Here is a 25,110-nt window from a genome sequence, read left to right as displayed (position 1 = left end):
GGACGGGCCACCGCAATGGCCGTTACCTCTCCTAGTGCAAGACTTCTGGGGTCTCCGAGACCACCCACTCCCTCCCCAAGTCTCTGCCGTCCCGGAGCTGGGTCCATTCCCTGTTCTCCGGGCGGTTTCATGGTTACAGCGGCTGCAGCTGTGGATCTTTGCTCAGCCTGCCGGGTTTCATGCTCACCGATCGCTGTCTGTCTCTCAGCCTTGCTGGCTGCTGGTCCCCGCGCTGACTTGATGCACTCCTCCGGTCTCGGTGCCCGGCTCCAGTCAGACGGATGGCCGGCACTTTGGTTCTGGAGGCAATGCTTCTCACAAGTAGGGGAACAGTGAAGAGGTGCCATATCTTGTGTTATATGTTGTACACTGTGTGTTCAATATCTTTAGTCCCAGGAACTCGCAATTACCATCGAGTTCCCACTATATTACAGTATCCCGCAGAACACTAGTAATACAGGTCCAGTTCAATCCTGCCGCTTGCCACCAGTTTTATTAATAAAGCCTGTGACGGGAGCTTTGTGACGATCTATTAATAATACACAAAAAAATATATATATAACTGGGTTTGAACTGGGACGAGACTTAGATATGATAAAATATAATTTATTCCTTGATAAAGGTGAACACACAAAATATACAAATAACAGGCAAAATATAGACACTTACTTAAAGATTAGGACAAGAAAGCCATCAGGATACAGGATGGGCCATTTCTTCCATAATTCAGTTGGCATCACAGCAATACATGCAGCCCATGAATGAAGACTCATGCATGAAGACACAGGCATGAAGACATGCAGACATGAAGACCTTGCATGAAGACATTTGAGTAAGGGCTAACTCTGACTTAAATACCATGTCAAACTCATCTCTTAACCCTAGATGCCGAAAAGGCTAGCAAAAGTCTTTGAAGCTTCTTGAAGCAGTTTTTGGACTTCCATTGTTTAGTGTGAAGTATCACACTTAAAAATTCAGTTCCTTTGGTCCCTGTTCAATTTAGTCTTTGATCACCAAGCTATGTAAATTCTATCAAGATGTTCTGCTTGCCTATTACCATAACAGAGGGAGTTTGCAGCTTTCACAACAGATTCAAAATCCCATATACACTGTAAATAACTTCATAACTTCAGTTCAGTAATACTTACTGGCACGCGAGCCATATTAATACATTCCGTCACACATGACGCTCCCAATGAGACTAAATATTACCGTGTAATACTAAAATTAAGAGAGATATTAATATCTGCCTCTTAGTATCTGTTAAACCTCAAGTGTCTATTTGTTAGTTGCGGGTAAGTCCCACGAATACACATATGTAACTCTTAGCACGTTCAGCCAAGGACATCTCATAATATTCTTATATTTAATAAGGTCACTCATTCTGTAGCCCCACTCCTAAATCAGAGGCGTTTGGCCAGTCTACCACATGGCAGGATACTATGGTTTGTAAGTGTGAGTTATAACGCTCACCCCCCACTCTAGCTTCCTGCAAACAGGTAGAGTGGCTGGGCCTTTGATCAGGGCTGTTTCCTAACCATTTGGTAGCTTTCCTGACCATTTGCATTTAGTAGGCAGGCATCTTTGAGGGTAATTTAAACAAAGGGCTAGAATCACTGTTTTAACATTAACATTAACCCTTTCCCTCCTGCAGCAACCCTAGTGTATGTGTATATATATATATGTGTATATATATATATATATATGTGTATATATATATATATATGTGTATGTATATATATATATATATGTGTGTATATATATATATTGCTCAACCCACTTATAACGCTATACTTGGAGTCCAAAGAATCACATTGCGTTATAAGTGGATCGTGTTAGAAATAATGTACAATTGTATGCATTGTACAATAATGTATTTAATATACCAATAATCGTTTTGTAAAGTATTCATTATTATTAAATTGGGAGCCACACCTGCATCACATTATAAGCGGATTCACGTTGTAACGGATCGTGTTATAACGAGGTTGAGCTCTATGTATATTTTGTGTGATCTTGTGGAATTATAGTAGTGGTGCTTTTTTTCATTGTATGATCACTAGGTTTTGGTACACTTTTCCTTTCTTTATTTTTGGAGGTTCTCTTAGTGGTCCGTTTTCCTGTATGTTTTTTAATATTGTTAGTGTTACTTATCTTTGTGCTCAATTACAATTCATTTGATTCTCTGACTCTTAGTCTTTACATTTCTTTATCCTTATAGGTTAATTATGGTTATTATTTTTTGAGTGCTATTAGTGGGAATCTGTTCGTCTTTCGTGTGTTTATATATTAGTTTATTCCCCAGCACCATCAGTCAATAGATTATTTGTCCTATTATTTTATAGACTTTAGATTTTAGACTTTAGATTTTAAGTGTGAGCGACACTTTTTTGTGTTAGGCCTCGGTCCCGCTGCGCTCGTTGGCGCGGGCGGCCATGTCGCGAGTTCCCCACCAGCAGGGGAATCCTCGCGAGCCGGTCCCGGTCCCCCCTGGCGGCACAGCTGACTACACGCTGTGTCACGTCAGCCGCTAGGAGACACAAGAGAATGGTGTTTCCTAGCGTTGACGCGTCACGTGGTGTGGCTGTGAGCCAATCGGGAGGGGAGGCTTCGGGAGGAGGAGAGGCTTCGGGGAGCGGGGAGGAGTGTGGAGTGAAAGCAGGTGAGTGCCTGTCTGTGTGTGTGTGTCTGAGTGCGTGCGTGCCTGTCTGTGTGTGTATGTGTGTGCCCGATTGCGTGAGTTCCTGCCTCTGTCTGTGTGTGTGTGTGTGTATGAGTGCGTGAGTGCCTGCCTGTGTGTGCGCGCGTGTGTGTGTATGAGTGCTTGAGTGCCTGCCTGCCTGTGTGTGTGTGTATGAGTGCCTGCGTGTGTGTGTGTTTAAACTCACCCTCAGCAGCTCCAGCCCGAGTCCGTGGAGGGAGGGGGGGGGGAGAGTAGCGGGTCCCTCCGCTCAAGCCACGCCCCCCCTCCCTGTCAAGCCTCCCGCTCCGGCTCCCGCTCCCTACAGACCGCATATCGCGGTCTGTGTATGTCAGCGCACCGCCTGTCTGCAGTGCGGGTGCGCTGACTCTGGGAGCGGGGCCTTAGCCTTAGGCTCTCTCTGTCTCTCTCTCTGTCTCTCTCTCTCTCTCTCTCTCTATCTATCTATCTCTCTATCTATCTATATATAATAATAACCTAATATATTAGGAGGATTTGTTGCTTTAAATATTGGGGAAATGCTGTTTGGAATTTGCGTATTTTAATGCTGTTAAACCATAGTTTTCTTTTTTAAAAAGCATTTGAAATGAAGTGAATAACGTTTTTAAAAAAGTAGTAGTACTCTATACCCTATAGTAAGCACTTGGATTACTGGTTTAATTAGTTATTTGCCATAAATACAAACATTTGGATTTTGTTTGTTTTTTGTGCAACTACTGTTGTAGCCAGACTTACTGTTTTCAGCACTAGGCTGGCCGTGGGACCGAGACCGAGACTGCCTCGGTGCCGGAGGATTATCGATGTAGGGGGTCCAATTTGGAACTCTTGACCCACCCCTTTACCTGGAGTGCAAGCGTGGGAGCACCATCCCCGAGCCGCGGCTTAAAGCTTGTTCAGCCGCGGCTCCAGAAACCGTAACTCACTGCTTGTCGTGATTGTAGGGCATTATTTCTCGTTCCCAATTCTTTTAGTACATACAAGAGGTGTGAATAATTAGTAAGGTTGACTCTGGTTTCCTTTCTCTACTGCGACTAGAACACAGATGCAGCCTTACTGACCTGCATCAGTTACCCTGCATTTGCTGTAGACGACGATGCATTGTTTAATCAAACGCTGGATAAAATCATAAGGAAGCTCAAAGGGAAGTATGGATTTAAAAGGTTTTTAAGGGATGGCTATCGAACGGCCCTAGAGGACAAGAACAGACGTTACTACAAACCAGCAGAAATTAAGGTACAACACCTTTTGCTTGTCTAACCATTTGTATGTATATATCTTTTTTTATGTAGCCCCCTTTTCCCCGTGTCTAGGAATACTACCTGTGGTGCGGTACCTCAGTGGCTTACAGGAGGCCTGATCCTCCGCCGCTGGGAGCCTGGGGTGATCGTGTTCGTGGTTACACAGAGCCTCCACCTGGGGAGAGAGCCTACACAGTAGGATTATCCCTCTCAGGAACCCAGTACATACAATAAATACACACACCGGGTATATAACAACAGTATTTACTGACATAAAACACACTAAAATATAACAGTGACACACAATCCTCTGTCCCCACAGTAACACCACCAAGATGGAACCCCCAAAGTATTGAGGTGCCTGGGCACTTAACCCGCTAGTGTCCACAGACCAGGCCCACCCAAAGTGTGTGTGTGTATGTGGAGTACCGCTACCCACAGTGTGTATGGCCGTTGGTGCACTTGATGCCTTCCTAGTCTTAGTCCAGACCAGGCCAACTGTAGCGTGGATCCGTCGGACCGCAGAGTGATCCCACAATGCGATCTCGCTGCTCCTTCCACGAAGGCATCCACCTCTGAGGGAGCTCCTGTTGGAGTGTGTCCCTTTTAAGAGTCTCTGTAAGTGACCTCGTTGTGTGGTCCCAGACCGCAGACCGCGCACGCTGCGTGCGTCCGTCACTAGTGCACTAACTCGGTAATTGCTGAGGTGAGCGTCCCTATCTGGGGCCTTCCCTGCAGAAGCCACAAACTGAGGTGAGTCGGGGCCCAGCTTGGGGCTATGGGGATATCTGGCCTAGTCTGGGAGGCACTTGCACCCAGACACTACCTTACCCCTAGCTGTCCCTGCTCCGACTGCCTGTTCCTTCCTAAGCATGCCAATTGTATCTATCTGGCTGGCCATGCTTCTCGCAGCCCTATTGGCTGTTCGCACCCATGTGGTAGCAGCCCCTAGGGCTGCTGGGAACTATAGTCCCCTTTCGGAGCCTGCCACTTATGTCCGCCGCAAGTGGTACCCCCTTGCGCATGCGCAAGATGATGTTGCCCTGTAGCTACAACCCTGCGGAGATCTGGTGATCCGATCGCCCCACGAACCACCCGCAGCCCCTAGCGGACCCGCATGGGCAGCACCTGATTGCTCCCGCAGCTGTTCCCCTCCCGGAGACCAGGAGGTAAGAGGGGAACCTGGCTACATTTATATAGCGCCATCCATGTGCATAGTGCTTTACAGCAGTAATACACGTGACATACACGTAATATTATAACACATAATGGGAATAAGCGCTTCAGACGTAACACAATAGGAAAAGGAGTCCCTGCCCCGAAGAGCTTACAGTCTAAGTGATAAGCGGGGAGAACTTACAGAGACAGTAGGTGGAGGTACTGGTAAGTGCGTCTCCAGGGGACAAGGTCAGTGCATATGAGATGTATAGTATGAGCTAGCGGTACTACCCATATGCTTTAAAGTTTCTTTTCATTAAGAGTGCTGGGAACTTCTTATATGTTTGTACCCATATGTTTTGTTTACATTCCTGTCTTATATTGTGGTATACTGTAGCGTTCCAAAGGCTGTGTTGTCTCTGGTATATAGGTTGGGAAAATAATAGGTATATAGATGAGACTGCATTTCCTGGTAAAATAGAAACTCACCAGCAATTGGAAAAAAAAACAAAACAAGAAGTTTATTGATCTACATACAAAGTTACACAAAAAAAACCACGAACAAAACTAAAGACTCTCCTCCCACGCGTTTCATGCCCCCCGATGGTGCTTTCTCTAGGAGTATAGGTTGGGACAGTTCTTTACTGAGCAAGTTATACTTGAGCTTTCTTTTTTTACATTTAATAGGATTTTGTTTATAGGATGCGATTCCCCTTAATGGATAAACATGACATTTCTTATGTTTATATACTGTGCAAAAGCTTCCCAGACTTCACAAGTCTCTTGCTTGGTTCCCACTCACCCCGCCCTTCATTTTGACTCAATTACCTCCCCCTCACTCAATCCCGCTTCCTCAATCAACCCTCCTTACTCATTCCCTCCTCACCCCTCACCCCCAACAGGCCAGACACACAATTCCCCTCCCCAATACTCATACAATTCCCCCCCCCCAATACCCATACAATACCCCCCACAATAATTACCCCCACAAAATACGTGCAACACTACTCTCGCCCCATGTACATACTTACACTGTCCCCCAAATACATACTTAACTTGGGGGATGGTCTCAGTCCCCCAGGCCCTGGCTTTCCCTAACTGCAGCGGGCCTCCTTCCCTCACTCTGCTGTGGGCCTCCCTCAGTCTACCGTGCCGGGCCCCTCTCTCATGCCGGTTGCTGCGGGGGGCCCAGATGGCGACGCCAAAACCTGGGCCCTGCCAGACGTCAGGCCCAACTTCTGCATCCGGCTGCCGGGCCTCTGGTTGCTGCTACGCTGCTGTGGGCCTCCCTTACTCACTCTCCCGCGCCGTGGGAGAGCCGGGGCACGGCAGCAAGCAGAGGCCTTGCAACCTGACGCATGAGTCGGGCCCAGCTTTCAGCACCGGCCCGCCAGCCCCACGGCAGCCACTGGGTCCGGGACATTCGTCCCAGTTCTCTCCCCTGTTGGCGGCTTTGGGAAGGGAACATCTTTCTCTTCCATTATGATCACATTTACAGCTCCCTACGAGCTGCAGACATGATCTCCCTTACTAACAAGCAAGGCTTTATTTCAGTAGGAACTCCGTTCCTGTATGTTTTTCAGTAGACCACATTATAAATGTTAAAGCATTATTGGGATAATCTAAAAAAAAAAAAAAAAAAAAATAATAATTGTATGTTTTACAAAACAATTAAAATGTAATAATTATTTCCAAAAATAATAACATACAGTAGATTCGAAACTATTTTGAAATGAGAATAAATGTGTATATTATTGCACATGTCAAAGAATAATTTTCCCCACCTGTCCCATCCTCGAATCAAGAGTTCCCTCACCATTCCCCTAGTTAAAAAGCACTGGAAACAAGTAAAAATAAACTAAACAAACAAAAAAGAATATGTAATAATACTCCTCAATATTCTGGCCACTGTAAAGTTCAGTGGACAGTGTCACAAAGGGACAAAGGCACTGGAGGTTTATCAAATCTACGTCAAAATAGGAGTTTGTTTTTAAACTTCTTTTCATTATGTTTGCTGGGGTTCTCCTATGCTACAATGCAATATGGATATTCTTTTTAAACCGTACAAGTGGTTTAACAGCCATCATTTTTATTCTGTCCAAAGTTCTAAAAGAAATAAGGTTACAGGCCAGGGGTGACAAACTCCAGTCCTTCAGGACCACCAATAGGTCAGGTTTTCAGGATGTCACTGCTTCAGCATAGGTGGCTCAATCAGAGGCTCTGACCCACCTGTGCTGAAGCAGGGACTGATTGAGCCACCTGTGCTGAAGCAGGGATATCCTGAAAACCTGGCCTGTTGGTGACCCTTGAGGACTGCAGTTCGCCACCCCTGGTATAGGCTCCTCTAACCCTTTTCTTTAAAAAAAAAAAAAAAAAAAAAACTTTGTCCACAATAAACAATGTAGTATCAAGTTTATTTCACAGAATTGGCAGGCTGGCAGTTCATCATTTTGCTATTTAATTTCACAGCGGATTAGAAGTTTGCATGTGAAAAACAAATTAGCTTCTAATACAATTCACAACAACGTAAGGCGGGATTTTGTCAAAAATATATTACCCTTTTAATATTAGAATTACAATAACTGTTTGCTGTCTTGCTGCCACGCTACATAGAACACAATATTTCATTTCTGCTTGTGCGGTATAAATTTGTGTTTGCATTGCAACGTGTACGTCTGTATGACAAAATTAATTTGCGGTCTTGTTTTTTTCCCCAGCTATTTGACGGTATTGAATGTGAATTTCCCTTGTTTTTCATTTACATGATGATTGATGGTAAGTTTGTGACTTATTTAGTCATTATAAATTAACCAATGGCAGTGACATGTTTAAGTTTCAAGTGGCAAAACGTGAAATCTTATGGGTATTAGATAATAGTGACTGTTTTTTTAAATTTTATTCGACTCTTAATTCCATTTTGTAATGAGTATTAATACACTGAGCATCCTTTGATGTCTATAGCAGGTTTAAGCACACCTTCCCCAGGAGTGCAAGAGATTATAACAGTTTCCTGTTTGTAATAATTTGTTGCCAATGTTCCCAGCAGTTTTAGCTGCAAACTGTAATAGGCAATGTTAGCTTTGTAATATATACGGATACATTACGTTGTAGCTCCTGAGTTACATTGACTGAAGGATTGTTTCAATCTTAAAGGTGGCCATTATGTTAAACACACAAGCAGCATTTTGACAGATTTATAACAGGAGCTCCGAATGATCGCCAGCTTAAGTAAGAATGTAGAATTAAACATTGTCACATAATTTACATATTAAAAAGAAAAAAAGGAGGTGCAAATAGTATTGCTGCTGTAAATCAGGATAATTTTCACCTTGTATGTATCTATACAAAAGTCTGAGACCAAGATGTCAACTTCCGTGATAAGTTAGATTTGAGTATTTTGGACCAAAAATGCTTAAGGCAGCAACTCCACCCCCCTTTTTTGTCATGATGGGGAGCAGGGGGGACCCCAGAACTGGAACGCATTATTTTTAGTGCCAAAAACCCTCCTCTTTCCCCCACCCCCCTGTTTTTTTCAGGTTTTTAATTCTGCTGAAGTGGTGGGAACAACAACTTTTAGGATTGAGTTGTTACCCTCAATTGCTCTCCTTTCTATCCCCATACTTCATGGAGAAATCAGTAGCATATTTCAGAATGCCAATTTGTTCTCCAGCAGTCCAGCACTGCACAAAGAAAACAGCTGAAATCATTACCTTTAAACACTCCTCCATAGTCTTATTAACAAAGAAAAAATGCCCACATGAAGTACTCATGCTTGGAAAGCATGTGCTAGAAAAGTGTTTTTCAACAGGGTTCCTGGGAACTCTTGGGTTCCACAGGCATTCCCATGTTGCCAAAGGCAGAGGACATTTCACTCTGCTCATATTACTCGACCTCTCTGCAGCATTTGATACTGTGGACCACCCTCTTCTCCTTCACATTCTCCATACTCTTGGTATTCGTAACAAAGCTCTATTCTGGATCTCCTCTTGCCTCTACCATGGTACTTCCAGTGTCGCTTTTGCTAACACCTCCTCCTCTATTGATCTCTCTGTGGGGGTAACCCAGGGCTCTGTCCTGGTATCTTCTCTCTTTACATACACTCTCTAGGCGATCTAATCACATCTCTTGGGTTCAAATATCACCTCTATGCTGATGACACAAAAATTTACTTTTCAACCCCTGACCTTACATCTGCTGTACAGACCAAAGTTTCTAAATGTCTCTCTGCTACAGTATATCATCCTGGATGGCCCTCCGCTGACTTAAACTTAACATGGCAAAAACAAAGCTCCTCATATTTCCTCCCAAACCTGGCCCTACTACTGCTTTCTACATTACTGTTAGAAGTACAGTAGGGCCACACTTATATGGCGGGTTCCGTTCTAGGCCGCCGCTGGAAAGCGAAAATCGCAGAAAAGCGGAACATTGCATTTCCTATGTCCACCAGCGATTTCCCGTCTTTCCTACCCTTCTGCGCAGACTCGGCCGTCCCCCTTCTGCGCATGCGTGAACTCGGCTGCCCCCCTTCTGCACATGCGTGAACTCAGCATCTCCCCCGTTCTGCGCATGCGCATCCTCGGCCGCTCCCCCTTCTACGCATGCGCGACTTCGTCTGTCCCCTTTCTGCGCATGCGCAGACATAGCGGCCCCCTTCTGCGTATGCGCAGACATGGTGGCCCCCTTCTCAGTACAGACGTATTGGCGGATCGCCAAGAAGTGGGGCCCTACTGTACTATCATTAACCAAGTAGCACAAGCATGCTGCAAAGGGGTCACACTAGACTCCTCTCTCACATTCTCCACTCACATTCAAAAGGTAGCTAAAACCTGTTTTTTTCCTCCACAATATTGCAAAGATACGCCCTTTCCTCTGTTGCTCGACTGCTAAAACTCTGCCACAGACCCTCATTCTCTCCTGCCTCGACTACTGTAACCTTCTGCTGTCCAGGCCTTCCTGACTGTCACCAGTCTCCTCTACCATCTATCCTAAAAACGGCTGCCAGAATCACTCTATTCTTTACTAAATCTGTCTCGGCTTCTCCCCTGCTGAAATACCTCTCCTGGCTTCCTATCAAATCCCGCATCACACACTCAATTCTCCTCACTTTTAAAGCTTCTGCTCCTCCTTACATCTCAGCCCTAATTTCTCGCTATACACCATCCCGCCTCTTGCGTTCTGCTCAATAATGTCTTCTCTCTACCCCTTTTGTATCTAAAGCCCTCTCCCGCCTTAAACCCTTCTCACTGACTGCCCCACACCTCTGGCATGTCCTTCCCCTCAATATCCGACTAGCTCCCTCTCTATCCACCTTCAAGACCCACCTCAAAACACACCTGCTTAAGGAAGCATATGAGTAGATCCATGGCTGATAATTAACACCTCATACATAAACCTTGGCCCCTTTCAGACGCACTTACCAGAACACTCTCCTACTGTCTCTGTACGTTCTTCCTACCAACCAATTAAATTGTAAGCTCTTCGGAGCAGGGACTCCTTTTCCTAAATGTTACTTTTATGTCTGAAGCACTTCTTCCCTTTGTGTTATTTATATTATTTGTTATTTATATGATTGTCACGATATTGCTGCTGTGACTCGCTATGTACATTAATAGTGCTATATAAATAAAGACATACATACATACATACCTAAAAGGTTCCCTGACATTTTCAGGTCATTTGAAAATTGTACCAAATACAGAAGAATTTACAATGCATCTGATCTCAGACACACTATTAGAGAGGGTTGTGGTTCCTTACAATACATCCAATCTCAGACGCGCTATTAGAGAGGGTTGGGTTTCCTCAGAATTTCACTTCACCAATAAAAGGTTGGAAACCACTGTGCTAGAATGTATTAGTAAATGAGAAAAGAAACGCACATTGCAAATACTTTATTTATAAAAGCAAGGTTAAAAAAATAATCATTCTTTCTAACATTCAGACTTTCCATTCACTTTTAATTGAGAGCATGTTTACTAAGGGGTGCTTGGCCACAAGACTCCATATGACCCATTCCAGTGAATGGGTTGTAAGTTGTCTTTGGCACTATAAAGGTTTCTCATGGCTTAGTACTGCTAAATATGCACCTACATTTATTGATACTTTTCTATAGTTAATTGGCCGTAACTTATTTAGTGTCCACCATTAGAATGTCCTGATTGGGACCCTACGATTGTGGCACTTTCACTTGAATGAGCCGAAAGGGGCCTTATGACATGATATTTAAAGCCATATTTAAAGGTTCTAAGTACTACAGGTTAATTTCTACATTTTTCCACTTTCACATGTAACTATCCGCTAAATTTGTTCTCCCCATCACTCCTCTCTCTCCTTTATCCCCTATGTTAAATCCATACATACAAGCTGATTTTATTTTTTTCCTTTGTTGCTTTGACCAAATGTATCCTCTATCACTGTAGAAAGGGGCTGTCCCACTGCAGAATGCAGACCTAGTGAAAGCCAAGAGTTGTGATTTAGCCTGAGCCCTGATTCTGCCAACGGTTCAATGAAGGAGAGATAATCAATAAAACACATGCACTGTGCAGTGGATGGAAAGGAAGGGAGACGTGTACTCTTGGCTCGATTTACGTACAGTGCCTGTCTCCAAGTGACATTTCTATTAAACAGTTTGGCTCTTCTTCAATCCTTGGAAGTAAGAAATCCTGAGCCAGGATATCATTCCCTTCTTTCCTCCATTTTGCATCATTTTTACTAGTTGTTTTTCACGGCTCGAGTACATTTCACATGTTGAAACTAGATTTAGATGTGGTTATTCATTAAACTGTGAGAGTGCTGATTAGGGCACTTTGGCACCGAAACTCCGATTGAAGTCAACGGGAGTTTCCGTGAGATAGTGGCACTGTATCAGGTTAATGAATAACCCCCATTGTCCTTTATGCAATGCTTCATAAAGGGCTCAGATCAACCTAAAACATTGCTCAATAGATGTCTAATAATATTAGAGACTCTGGCTTACTGGTCACAGAATGATGTCACCCAAAAGGTCACCGCCAGAGAAAATCCAACTCCTCCTAAGTCTACCAATTACATGTATTTAAAAATACTTCTACGTGGGTGTCAGATTTGGGTAGAAATAAAAAGCACCAATCACCAAGATGAGACCCTTTAAACAGCCGCGAGTTTGACATGCTTGCCTCACAGTATTGAAGCAAGGGGTCTTTGGAGTGGAACTCTGTTTATTTCAGCTCCGGGACCCCTTACTTCCAAAGAAGTGCCAGTGCCTAACATAACGGCGACTTTAAATGTCCCGCAGGCCAATAAAAAGCTGTGACATCATCCATTACGGTTTCCTATTGGCCAGCGTGATCGGGACATTTAAACTTCACGGGGGTACCAGCAGCACCTACGGAGGTATGTATCTCTGGAAGCAGGGGGTCCCCGGAGCTGAAATGAACACGGTTCCACTCCGCAGACCCCATTATTCAATTCTGTAATTAATACTGGCTCTCTGATTAATACAGGGTGGGGGAGAGAGAGAGAGAGAGAGAGAGTGGGTGGGAGAGAGAGAGTGGGTGGAAGAGAGAGAGAGTGGGTGGAAGAGAGAGAGAGTGGGTGGAAGAGAGAGAGTGGGTGGAAGAGAGAGAGGGTGGAAGAGAGAGAGAGGGTGGAAGAGAGAGAGAGAGTGGAAGAGAGAGAGAGAGAGGGTGGAAGAGAGAGAGAGAGGGTGGAAGAGAGAGAGAGGGTGGAAGAGAAAGAGAGGGTGGAAGAGAGAGAGAGGGTGGAAGAGAGAGAGAGGGTGGAAGAGAGAGAGAGGGTGGGAGAGAGAGAGAGGGTGGGAGAGAGAGAGAGGGTGGGAGAGAGACAGAGAGGGTGTGGGAGAGAGAGAGGGTGTGGGAGAGAGAGAGGGGTGGGAGAGAGAGGGTGGGGGGAGAGAGAGAGAGGGTGAGAGAGAGAGGGGTGGGAGAGAGAGGGTGGGGGAGAGAGAGAGAGGGTGGGAGAGAGAGAGAGGGTGATTGACTGACTAACGGGGCCTGTTGGCGGCCCTGTCCGCGGCCCTGTCCCTCATTCTCTCTCTACTTCCCCCCCATTTTCACTCACCCTCTCCCATTGTCTCCCCCTATTCTCTCTCCATTCCCTCCCCACCCCGATTCGCTCAATCCCCTCTTCTCTCTCTCCCCACCCATCTCCCCCTCCCCCCCTCCGTTTTCTCCCCCCCCCCCCATTCTCTCTCTGACCTGCACAGACGCACACAGCCACTGACCTACAGACACTCACACAGACAGACCAACAAAGACACTGATCACACACAGACAACCACACAGTCACTCCTGGCCTGCACAGACACACACACACAGCCACTGATACACACACACACAGCCACAGATACACACTCCCCCTCCACACACACACTCCCGCCCACACACACACACACACTCCCCCCCACACACACCCCCACACACACCCCCACACCCCCACACACACACACCCCCCACACACTCCCCCCCCCCACACACTCCCCCACACACACACACTCCCCCCCACACACACTCCCCCCCACACACACTCCCCCCCACACACACTCCCCCCCACACACACACACTCCCCCCACACACACACACTCCCCCCCACACACACACACTCCCCCCCCACACACACACTCCCCCCCACACACACACACTCCCCCCCCCCACACACACACTCCTCCCACACACACACACACTCCCCCCCCACACACACACTCCCCCCACACACACACACACTCCCCCCCCACACACACACACACATTCCCCCCCCACACACACACACACACACACACACATTCCCCCACACACACACACACATTCCCCCCCCCACACACACATCCCCCCCCCCCACACACACACATCCCCCACGCACACACATTCCCCCCCACACATTCCCCCCCCCACACACACACACATCCCCCCCACACACACATCCCCCCCACACACACCCCCCCACACACACACACCCCCACACACACACATTCCCCCCCCACACACACACACATTCCCCCACACACACATTCCCCCCCCACACACATTCCCCCCCACACACCCCCACACACACACACACGCCCCCACACACACACATTCCCCCCCCCACACCGACATCCCCCCCCACACACATTTTCCCCCCACACACATTCCCCCCCCACACACATTCCCCCCCCACACACACACACATTCCCACACACACACACTTCCCCCCCCACACACACACTCCCCGCCCCCCACATACACACACTCCCCGCCCCCCCCACACACACACACTCCCTGCCCCCCCACACACACACACACACTCCCTGCCCCCCCCCTACACACACACACACTCCCCCCCCCCCACACACACACAAAGTGAAGTACAGCGACGGATGTGAGTGACTGGAGGGGGGGGGTGGCGGGGGACAGAGGAAAGGCCTGCTTTTCTAGCCTCCCGTTGCACCCACCGCCCGCCAGTGTTCGCGCACCACCACTGCCCACGCCCATCTCCCGCACCATGCAGACCGGGGGCAAAGGGAACGCCAAGGGTGCAAGGGGGGGGGGGCGTCATGGGGTGAGCACCAAAAGGGGTGAGCGGCAAGGGGGGTGAGTGCCAAGGGGGGTGAGCACCAAGGGGGGTGAGCGCCAAGGGGGGTGAGCAGCAAGGGGCTTGAGCGCCAAAGGGGGGTGAGCGGCAAGGGGGTTGAGCGCCTCTGCCCCGGGTCCCTGTGGCTGCCCGCCCGGCGGGGGGACACCGCGCAGCAGGCAAAAGAGCCAGGAGCGGGAAGGCAGAGAGACACTCACCGTGTGATCTGCACAAAGCGGAAGCCCCCGCCCCCGGCTTCCTCTGACCTGCCTGCGACCAATCCCCTGCATCCCGGCCGGCATTCTAAGTCCCGCCTCTTTCATTCAAACCCATGCGGCCCTTCATCCAATCACCTGGCAGCATTCACTCACACAGAGAATACTTACAAGCTGCCGCATCCTCCTCACCGCCGCCGACACATTGGCTGGGCCGCACAGATACTCGTTGTGTCCGCATGCGGCCCGCGGGCCGCGAGTTTGACATGCTTGCCTACAGTATTGAAGCAAGGGGTCTTTGGAGTGGAACTCTGTTTATTTCAGCTACGGGACCCCTTACTTCCAGAGAAGTGCCAGTGCCTAACATAACGGCGACTTTAAATGTTCCGCAGGCCAATAAAAGCTGTGACATCATCCATTACGGTTTCCTATTGGCCAGCGTGATCGGGACATTTAAACTTCACGGGGGTACCAGCAGCACCTACGGAGGTATGTATCTCTGGAAGCAGGGGGTCCCGGAGCTGAAATGAACACGGATCCACTCCGCAGACCCCCTAATTCAATTCTGTAATTAATACTGGCTCTCTGATTAATACAGGGTGGGATAAGGGAAAGAAAACACTTCATTGATAAATATTTCCCCAATCAGAGGCCCCTAAGAAATGTAACTTGCTGACTATGTGGGATTGCACCTTTAACAGAAAAACAAACCGTATAAACCCTGCACTTCTCTTTTGTAAAATAGCCTTTCTGCAAATGTACAAAAAAAACTAATAAGCGAAACCCTTGCATTAGTAAATCAGTAGGACACTGCTACAGCCATTGTTTATGCACAAATCAATTCTGGGCGCGCTGTGCTATGCACTGTAATTTTGACATCAATGTGAGTGAGAATAGTTTTTTTTTTAAATTAAATATTCCATACTGAGTTACTAAAACATGGGTTTTCTTGCTACTTTTTCCATTGCTTTCAGTACCTTGAGGCATTAAGAATAGTTTAACCGCAGCAATCAAATACAACATTTAATTTAGAGCTAGTATTGTGAAAACTTTTTTTAGTAATATATCGCCAGTAATATATTAAATAATACAGCAGTTTCGTTAAAGGTAACAATGATTTAATCATAATAGGAAATAAAATGTTTTATTTGCTGTTCACTTCCAAACTAAAGTTCTAATCCTCAGCCCTGAATTTTCCCGTGGTTTTTATCTCTGTGTATCACATACTTCCCTTTCTATCACTCCCAACACGCAGTTGTCATTCAATTCTGCTCCTCTTTAACTGGATACTTCATCCCATTTTAAAATGTGATTAAGCTGCGGTCTGCTTTTGAAAAGATCTTCCTTGCACCAGCAGACTTGGCACGTGCACTCCTACCCTTCCCATCCACTCTACATTTTTGATGCTTACATGCTGGCCAACGTTTGAAAACTCCCTTCATGCAGAAAGGGAAGGGAAAGGAAATAATAAAGGTCTCTTAATTTTCCTCTGACAAACCCTGGGATGAATGAACCAATATCATGGAGAAAGTAGAACAATACTGTATTTGTGACTTCGTGTCACTGAGCCCTTATACAGGAGTTGGAGAGAATTAGCCAGATTGGCAGTTCATCAATTTGAAACAGTGGCCCCTACTCATTATCCTGTCAATTCTGCTAAGAAACATTTAAACCTGTTCGTGTGAATGCTGCTTGTGTCTTTCCTTGCAAAGAGTACAGTAGGTAACTTGATGGGGTCTTGAATGAAGGACCTCCTGTAGGTTTTAGAGAGAATGTTTAACTCCATTTCATCATTAAACATATTTTCATCCAAACTCACAGAATATCGGTATTTATTATATTCATGAAATAATACGTACGGAACATTGTAAAAGTCTTTTGTTCCTTCCTATTATAAAATAAATATGCAAGCACATTTTAATATTTAAAATCCTCAAGAATCCTACTTATTTTTCATATGGTTAATAGTAACTATCCAATTTTATAAACAACTAGCTGATATACCCGGCGTTGCCCGGAGGCCGTGAGGGGGGGCGTGAAAGGCAGGGGGGGGGGGGCGTGAAAGGCAGGGGGGGGGCGTGAAAGGCAGGGGGGGGCGTGAAAGGCAGGGGGGGGGGCGTGAAAGGCAGGGGGGGCGTGAAAGGCAGGGGGGGCGTGAAAGGCAGGGGGGGCGTGAAAGGCGGGGGGGGGGGCGTGAAAGGCGGGGGGGGGCGTGAAAGGCGGGGGGGGCGTGAAAGGCGGGGGGGGGCGTGAAAGGCGGGGGGGGCGTGAAAGGCGGGGGGGGGCGTGAAAGGCGGGGGGGGTCGTGAAAGGCGGGGGGGCGAGAAAGGCGGGGGGGGGCGTGAAAGGCGGGGGGGGTGTGAAAGGCGAGGGGGGCGTGAAAGGCAGGGGGGGCAAGACACACACACAGTGTGACACACACACACAGTGTCACACACACACAGTGTCACACACACACAGTGTCACACACACACACAGTGTCACACACACACACTGTCACACAGACACACAGTGAGACACACACACACACGTCACCTAGAGCGACACCTACCTGTAGTTCAGGCCGCCGCCATCTTGTCACTCGGCGCCGCGAGGGAACTACTTCCGGCCGCCGCCATCTTCTCAGTCGGTGCCGCCGCCATCTTAGTCGCATCGCGAGGGAGGAAGGGGGTCCGCTGCCTGTTCCCCCGCCGGGGATGGAGATGAGGCGCCGCGAGGTCCGCTGCCTGTTCCCCCGCCGGGGATGGAGATGAGGGGAGCGGGAGCGCCGGGAGAGGTGAGCGGAGGGGGTGTAATGTGCGCGCGTGTGCACAGGGACATCTCACTCGGCGGCGCCGCCATCTTAGGCGCATCGCGAGGGAGGAAGGGGGTCCGCTGCGCGGGGATGGAGATGAGGCGCCGCGAGGTCCGCTGCCTGTTCCCCCGCTGGGGATGGAGATGAGGGGAGCGGGAGCGCCGGGAGAGGTGAGCGGAGGGGGTGTAATGTGCGCGCGTGTGCACAGGGACATCTTGTCACTCGGCGGCGCCGCCGCCATCTTAGGCGCATCGCGAGGGAGGAAGGGGGTCCGCTGCGCGGGGATGGAGATCAGGCGCCGCGAGGTCCGCTGCCTGTTCCCCCGCCGGGGATGGAGCGCCGCCGCCATCTTAGGCGCATCGCGAGGGAGGAAGGGGGTCCGCTGCGCGGGGATGGAGATCAGGCGCCGCGAGGTCCGCTGCCTGTTCCCCCGCCGGGGATGGAGATGAGGGGAGCGGGAGCGCCGGGAGAGGTGAGCGGAGGGGGTGTGTGTGTGTGTACACAGGGGTGAGAGTGTGTGTGTGTGTACACAGGCCTGACAGTGTGTGTGTACACAGGGCTGAGAGTGTGTGTGTGTGTGTGTGTGTGTGTGTGTGTGTGTGTGTGTGTGTGTGTGTGTACAGGTTGTTGTTTCACAGGGGTGACTGTGAATGTGTGTGTACACAGGGGTGACTGTGTGTGTGTGTGTGTACAGGGTTGAGTGTGAGTGTGTGTACAGGGTTGAGTGTGACACTGAGTGTGTGACACTGAGTGTGTGAGTGTGAGGGGGTGACTGTGTACCAAGGAGTCCTCAGAGGTTCTGGCCGTGTGGTGTGACTGCAAGTGTGTGAGAGTGAAGGAGGTGATGTCACAGTGGGGCGTACCTCTTGGCCAATGAGTCACGGACCAATCAGATTCACCGCAGATAGCACTAACCTCACTAACCATTCGATTTTATATATTAAGATATGTAATAGAATAATTCACAAGGCAGATACAGCTAGGCAAAATATCCAACTTGGAACAATAGACTAGGATAAAAAGTTTTATAGTAATCACCTTTGTCTACACTTAAATATTGACGAGCATTAATATTTCCTTCTAAACCCCCTCGTCATGGAGGGTCCTCCACCAATTAAAAAGGTTTTCTAGTTGATGTACTGCAAATGAAAATACCACTTGTTGTGCATTTGCATGTCTAAGTCAGATCTACAACCCTCTCTGTCCCCATTATCGCTTAGCAAACGGTGCTTCCACTGCAGCCAGGAATTCTGGGTAATGACATGCAAATAAGCACAGTGTCACTCTTTACTTAACCATTTTAACATGGCCCGCTATAAGCTTATGCCCGCCGCATTACACAGTTGTTCAGCACGACCTGGGTTAAAGAAGTGCATAGCTGGTAACCCTACTTACAGGCAACTATTTTTACTTTTTGGGCCTCATCAGTGTGAGGTTCATGTAAGAATAAATATGAATGTTACTTTGTTTTGTTTTTTAGGTGTTTTCAGAGGTAATACAAAACAAGTTAAAGAATATGAAGAGCATTTGGATCCAGTGCTTTTTCATGCATTTGATGGTAAGATTTCTTTCCCTCACGTGTTTCCTTTTTAACTCCCTATTAATCCCTGCAGATCTCTTTACCACTAAATGACTCATGTATTAAATATTCCATATACTGAAGTGCAAGGATTTCCCTCCAAGCTAGTCCTGGATATCATTGGATTTAATTTTCATACAATTTTCTTTGATGTATACTTTAAGTGATTTTCTTTTTACATTATAACAGCTTGCACTGACCTCACACAGAAGCTATTACGAAACTCGGCATTATAATGTGATGTCATATTTTTGTAAAATGCACTGAACATACAGTAAGATGTTTAGTATTGATCCCAAAAAGGACTTTTGCATTATCTCAGATTTAAGAACCACAGCAGGATTATTATTTAATTCTCTTTGAGAATAACATCTGATGCTATGTACAGTATGTTTTATTTAATTTATTTATTTTACTTTAAAGTAGTATGAATATTATTACAATAGTATTAGATTCAAAATGCATTGCAATTATTTACTCGTTTAAAGATAATTGGGCATATGTCTAAAGGGAAAAGTGGTGCAATTCTTGGGCACAAAATCTGCACCTTATATAGCTAAAGAAAAAATCCCAGGTATGTAAATGTCTGCGACATCACACCCCGTGGTGTACAGGCACAAACCTACCAGCATATGAAAGGTCCTGGGTTCGATTCCTGTATATGGTATAATTTATAAATCTTACTATATATAATTGAAAGCACTGTATGCCTGTCTGGATGTCTGGATGTCCGGTGTCCCTAGGGGAAATCTCATTGGTCCCTTGGGCCGCCCCCGCACACCTCTCATTGGCCTGAGGCGGAGGGACGGGCCAAAGGACACACAGGAACACACACACACACCTCTCTCTGTCCTCTCCCCCCCCCTCCATCACACTCACCTCCCTCTCCACTCACCTCCCTCTCCACTCACCTCCCTCCACCTCCCGCTCCACTCACCTCCCTCTCCACTCACCTCCCTCCCGCTCAACTCCCTCCCCAGCGCGGGGACAGGCAGTGGGCAGGGCAGCCTGCCGCTGCCTCCACTCACCTCCCGCTCCACTCACCTCCCCGGCGCGGGGACAGGCAGTGGGCAGGGCAGCCTGCCGCTGCCTCCACTCACCTCCCGCTCCCTCCACTCACCTCCCGCTCCCTCCACTCACCTCCCGCTCCCTCCACTCACCTCCCGCTCCACTCACCTCCCCGGCCGCTGCCTCCACTCACCTCCCGCTCCCTCCACTCACCTCCCGCTCCCTCCACTCACCTCCCGCTCCACTCACCTCCCCGGCGCGGGGACAGGCAGTGGGCAGGGCAGCCTGCCGCTGCCTCCACTCACCTCCCGCTCCACTCACCTCCCCGGCGCGGGGACAGGCAGTGGGCAGGGCAGCCTGCCGCTGCCTCCACTCACCTCCCGCTCCCTCCACTCACCTCCCGCTCCCTCCACTCACCTCCCGCTCCACTCACCTCCCCGGCGCGGGGACAGGCAGTGGGCAGGGCAGCCTGCCGCTACCTCCACTCACCTCCTGCTCCCTCCACTCACCTCCCGCTCACCTCCCTCCCGCTCACCTCCCTGGCGCGGGGACAGGCATTGGCCAGGGCAGCCTACCGCTGCCACGCGGCACCTAAGATGGCGGCGGACGGAAGGACCCCCTTCCTCCCTCGCGGACTAACTAAGATGGTGGCAGCCAGAAGGAGAGGTGAGTGTGTGTGTGTGTGTGTGTGTGTCTGTGTGTGTGTGTGTGTGTTACACTCTGTCTCAGACACTGTAGAGTGGGGACCGGAGCTACACATGGGGGGGACGGGGGGGTCAGGAGCGGAGAAAGATACAGGGGGAGTGGAAAGGAGGGACCCGTCAATTTAAAGCAAACCAACCCCCCTCCTGTCCACTGCCCCCCCCCTCCTGTCCACTGTCACCCCCCCCTCCTGTCCACTGTCACCCCCCTCCTGTCCACTGTCACCCCCCCTCCTGTCCACTGTCCCCCCCCTCCTGTCCACTTTCACCCCCCCTCCTGTCCACTGTCACCCCCCCTCCTGTCCACTGCCCCCCCCCCTGTCCACTGTCACCCCCCCCTGTCCACTGTCACCCCCCTCCTGTCCACTCTCCCCCCCGTCCACTCTCCCCCCATCCCCTCCTGTCCACTGTCCTTTCCACTGTCCCCCCCCCACCGGCCACTGTCCCCCCCTCCCCCCGGCCACTGTCCCCCCCTCCTGTCCACTGTCCCCCCCCCTCCTGTCCACTGTCCCCCCTCCTCCTGTCCACTGTCCCCCCCCCCTCCCCCCCTCTTCCCCCGTCCCCCCCTCCCCTCCTTTCCCCCCCTCTCCCCCCCTCCCCTCCTTTCCCCCCCTCTCCCCCCCCCCATTTCCTAGCGCTAAATGTAACTCACGGGCAACGCCGGGTCTCTCAGCTAGTTATATATATAAAAAAAAAATAATGATTGTGGGATAACGCAGGTTTCATTGCACAGTATCTGAGATGTGAATTTGCTTGTGTTCTTTACCATTACTGTACTCTGTGCAATGGAGAATTCCTGACACCTTTTTCCTCACTTTAACTTATTTGTGCAACTCATATTATTTGACATGAACATTTGTGGATAAATAGTATGTAAAGCAGGCCTGCACAACATACGGCCCGCGGGCCGCATGCAGCCCGCCTGGCCTCTCTGTGCGGCCCGCGATTACTCCAGCCGGGCGCCAGTTAATTAATTAAATAAATTAAAAAAAAAAAAAGTTTAATAAAAACGTTTAAAAAAATGGCGGCGATTCATCTCCCCCCCCCCCTTCTTACACCCCCTTGTCCTCCTACACCCCCTTCTCCTCCACCCCCTCCTCCCCTCCTCCACCGCCCCCGGGTTTTGCGGTGCGCGGGGGCAGCAGCAGTGTGAGTATTTTTTTTTCAATAGCACGATGCCGGGGGCGGGGCTTAGTACCGGGGAGAGAGGATGTGCTGATCTAAAAGGTGTGTGTGTATAAAACAGGCTGGTGGGGGTGTGTGTATAAACGTGGCTGGTGGGGGGTGTGTGTGTATAAAATGGGCTGGTGGGGGGGGGGGTGTATAAAACGGGCTGGTGGAGGGTGGGTGTAAAAAACGGGCTGGTGGGGGATGGGTGTGAAAAACGGGCTGGTGCAGAGGTGGGGGACTAGGCTGCTGACATGTGGGGGGGGGGTGGGCTGCTGACATGTGAGGGGGGGTGGGCTGCTGACATGTGAGGGGGGGTGGGCTGCTGACATGTGAGGGGGGGTGGGCTGCTGACGTGAGGGGGGGTGGGCTGCTGACATGTGAAGGGGGGTGGGCTGCTGACATGTGAGGGGGGTGGGCTGCTGACATGTGAGGGGGTGGGCTGCTGACATGTGAGGGGGGGTGGGCTGCTGACATGTGAGGGGGGGTGGGCTGCTGACACGTGTCAGGGGGGTGGGCTGCTGACATGTGAGGGGGGGTGGGCTGCTGACGTGGGGGGGGGTGGGCTGCTGACATGTGAGGGGGGGCTGGCTGCTGACGTGAGAGGGGGGGTGGGCTGCTGACGTGAGAGGGGGGTGGGCTGCTGACGTGTAAGGGGGGGTGGGCTGCTGACATGTGAGGTGCAGGGGGGGGGAGTGATGTGAGGTGCAGGGGGGAGAGAGTGATGTGAGTTGCAGGGGGGGAGAGTGTCATATTGAGGGGAGGGAGAGAGAGAGTGTCATATTGAGGAGAGGGAGAGAGAGTGTCATATTGAGAGGAGGGGGAGAGAGTTTCATATTGAGGGGAGGGGGAAAGTGTGTCATATTGAGGGGAGGGGGAGAGTGTCATATTGAGGGGAGGGGGAGAGTGTGTCATATTGAGGGGAGGGGGAGAGTGTCATATTGAGGGGAGGGGGAGAGTGTGTCATATTGAGGGGAGGGGGAGAGTGTGTCATATTGAGGGGAGGGGGAGAGCGTGTCATATTGAGGGGAGGGGGAGAGCGTGTCATATTGAGGGGAGGGGGAAAGAGTGTCATATTGAGGAGGGGGAGAGCGTGTCATTTAGGGGAGGGGGAGAGTGTCATAATGAGGGGAGGGAGAGAGTGTCATATTGAGGGGAGAGAGAGAGAGTGTCATATTGAGGGGAGGGGGAGAGAGAGAGTGTCATATTGAGGGGAGGGAGAGAGAGTGTCATATTGAGGGGAGGGGGAGAGAGTGTCATATTGAGGGGAGGGGGAGAGTCATATTGAGGGGAGGGGGAGAGTCATATTGAGGGGAGGGGGAGAGAGTGTTATATTGAGGGAAGAGAGACATGGGGGGATGCTGACTGGGGGGGGATGCTGACATGGGATGCTGACTTGGCGGGGGATGCTGCTGACATGGAATGGGCTGGGGATGTGGAGGGGGTATTGTGTGTTTATGTGGAAGGGGGTATTGTGTGGGTGAGGGGGAGAGATGGGGGTATGAGGGATAGATGGGGAGTATCGTAAAGGTTGATAGTGAGGGGTTCTGGGGGAGATATGAGGATGATGATGATGAGAGGTGCTGGAGGAGAGATGATGATGATGATGATGATGATTTAACCCGTGTGGCCCAATTTTTTTTTCCTTGGAGCAGTTCGGCCCTTCTCACTTTACGAGTTGGGCAGGCCTGATGTAAAGCATACCCCGCATTAACGTACGCAATGGGACCGGAGCATGTATGTAAAGCGAAAATGTACTTAAAGTGAAGCACGACCCTTTCCCACTTATCGATGTATGTACTGTACTGCAATCGTTATATACGTGCATAACTGATGTAAATAACGCATTTGTAACAGGCTCTATAGTCTCCCCGCTTGCGCACAGCTTCGGTACAGGTAGGGAGCCGGTATTGCTGTTCAGGATGTGCTGACAGGCGCATGCGTGAGCTGCTGTTTGCCTATTGGGCGATACGTCCTTACTCGCGAGTGTACTTAAAGGTAGTGTCCTAAAACCGGGGTATGCCTGTAGTGTATATTGAACACAACAGCAAAATAACACATCTTCTTGACCATTTGAATGATTTTTGCCTGTATATTAATTAAAAAAAATATATTTATATACACGCACACACTAAATTTATATACACAGAGAGAGCGTGTATAGAGATAATATGAATCCCATATATATTCCTGACGCCCTGGTTCCTATTGTAGCGTTTTTTTTTTTGTTTTTGGCTTTCACATGCTGTGAAAATAACAGTATTTCAGATTCAAGCGTTCTGAATTCTATTTTTTTTGTGTGTGGAGTTTTGCTGCGAGAAAAATAAATAGGACAGAGCAGCACGGAGTAATGCAGCACTATCACTGTATACGTAATGCAGCACTGTCGCTGTGTGAGTAATGCAGCACTGTCGCTGTGTGAGTAATGCAGCACTGTCGCTGTGTGCGTAATGCAGCACTGTCGCTGTGTGCGTAATGCAGCACTGTCGCTGTGTGAGTAATGCAGCACTATCACTGTATACGTAATGCAGCACTGTCGCTGTGTGCGTAATGCAGCACTGTCGCTGTGTGAGTAATGCAGCACTGTCGCTGTGTGCGTAATGCAGCACTGTCGCTGTGTGCGTAATGCAGCACTGTCGCTGTGTGAGTAATGCAGCACTGTCGCTGTGTGAGTAATGCAGCACTGTCGCTGTGTGCGTAATGCAGCACTGTCGCTGTGTGCGTAATGCAGCACTGTCGCTGTGTGAGTAATGCAGCACTGTCGCTGTGTGAGTAATGCAGCACTATCACTGTATACGTAATGCAGCACTGTCGCTGTGTGAGTAATGCAGCACTGTCCCTGTGTGAGTAATGCAGCACTGTCGCTGTGTGAGTAATGCAGCACTGTCGCTGTGTGAGTAATGCAGCACTGTCGCTGTGTGAGTAATGCAGCACTGTCGCTGTGTGAGTAATGCAGCACTGTCGCTGTGTGAGTAATGCAGCACTGTCGCTGTGTGAGTAATG

General features: G+C 49.3%; 1 protein-coding gene across 1 annotated transcript in view; it reads left to right on the top strand.

Annotated features, from left to right (window-relative positions):
- Positions 1–25,110, top strand: part of PHKB (phosphorylase kinase regulatory subunit beta) — a 420,515-nt gene that overhangs the window by 183,871 nt on the left and 211,534 nt on the right. Inside the window, exons 12-14 of the mRNA XM_075577209.1 lie at positions 3,737–3,934; positions 7,815–7,872; positions 19,133–19,210. Of these exons, the coding sequence (XP_075433324.1) occupies positions 3,737–3,934; positions 7,815–7,872; positions 19,133–19,210 (334 nt within the window). The remainder of the gene's footprint in view (positions 1–3,736; positions 3,935–7,814; positions 7,873–19,132; positions 19,211–25,110) is intronic.

The sequence above is a fragment of the Ascaphus truei genome, chromosome 19 (genome assembly GCF_040206685.1).
Source record: "Ascaphus truei isolate aAscTru1 chromosome 19, aAscTru1.hap1, whole genome shotgun sequence".
NCBI classification, from domain to species: Eukaryota; Metazoa; Chordata; class Amphibia; order Anura; family Ascaphidae; genus Ascaphus; species Ascaphus truei.
This window is presented reverse-complemented; position numbering and strand designations above follow the sequence as displayed.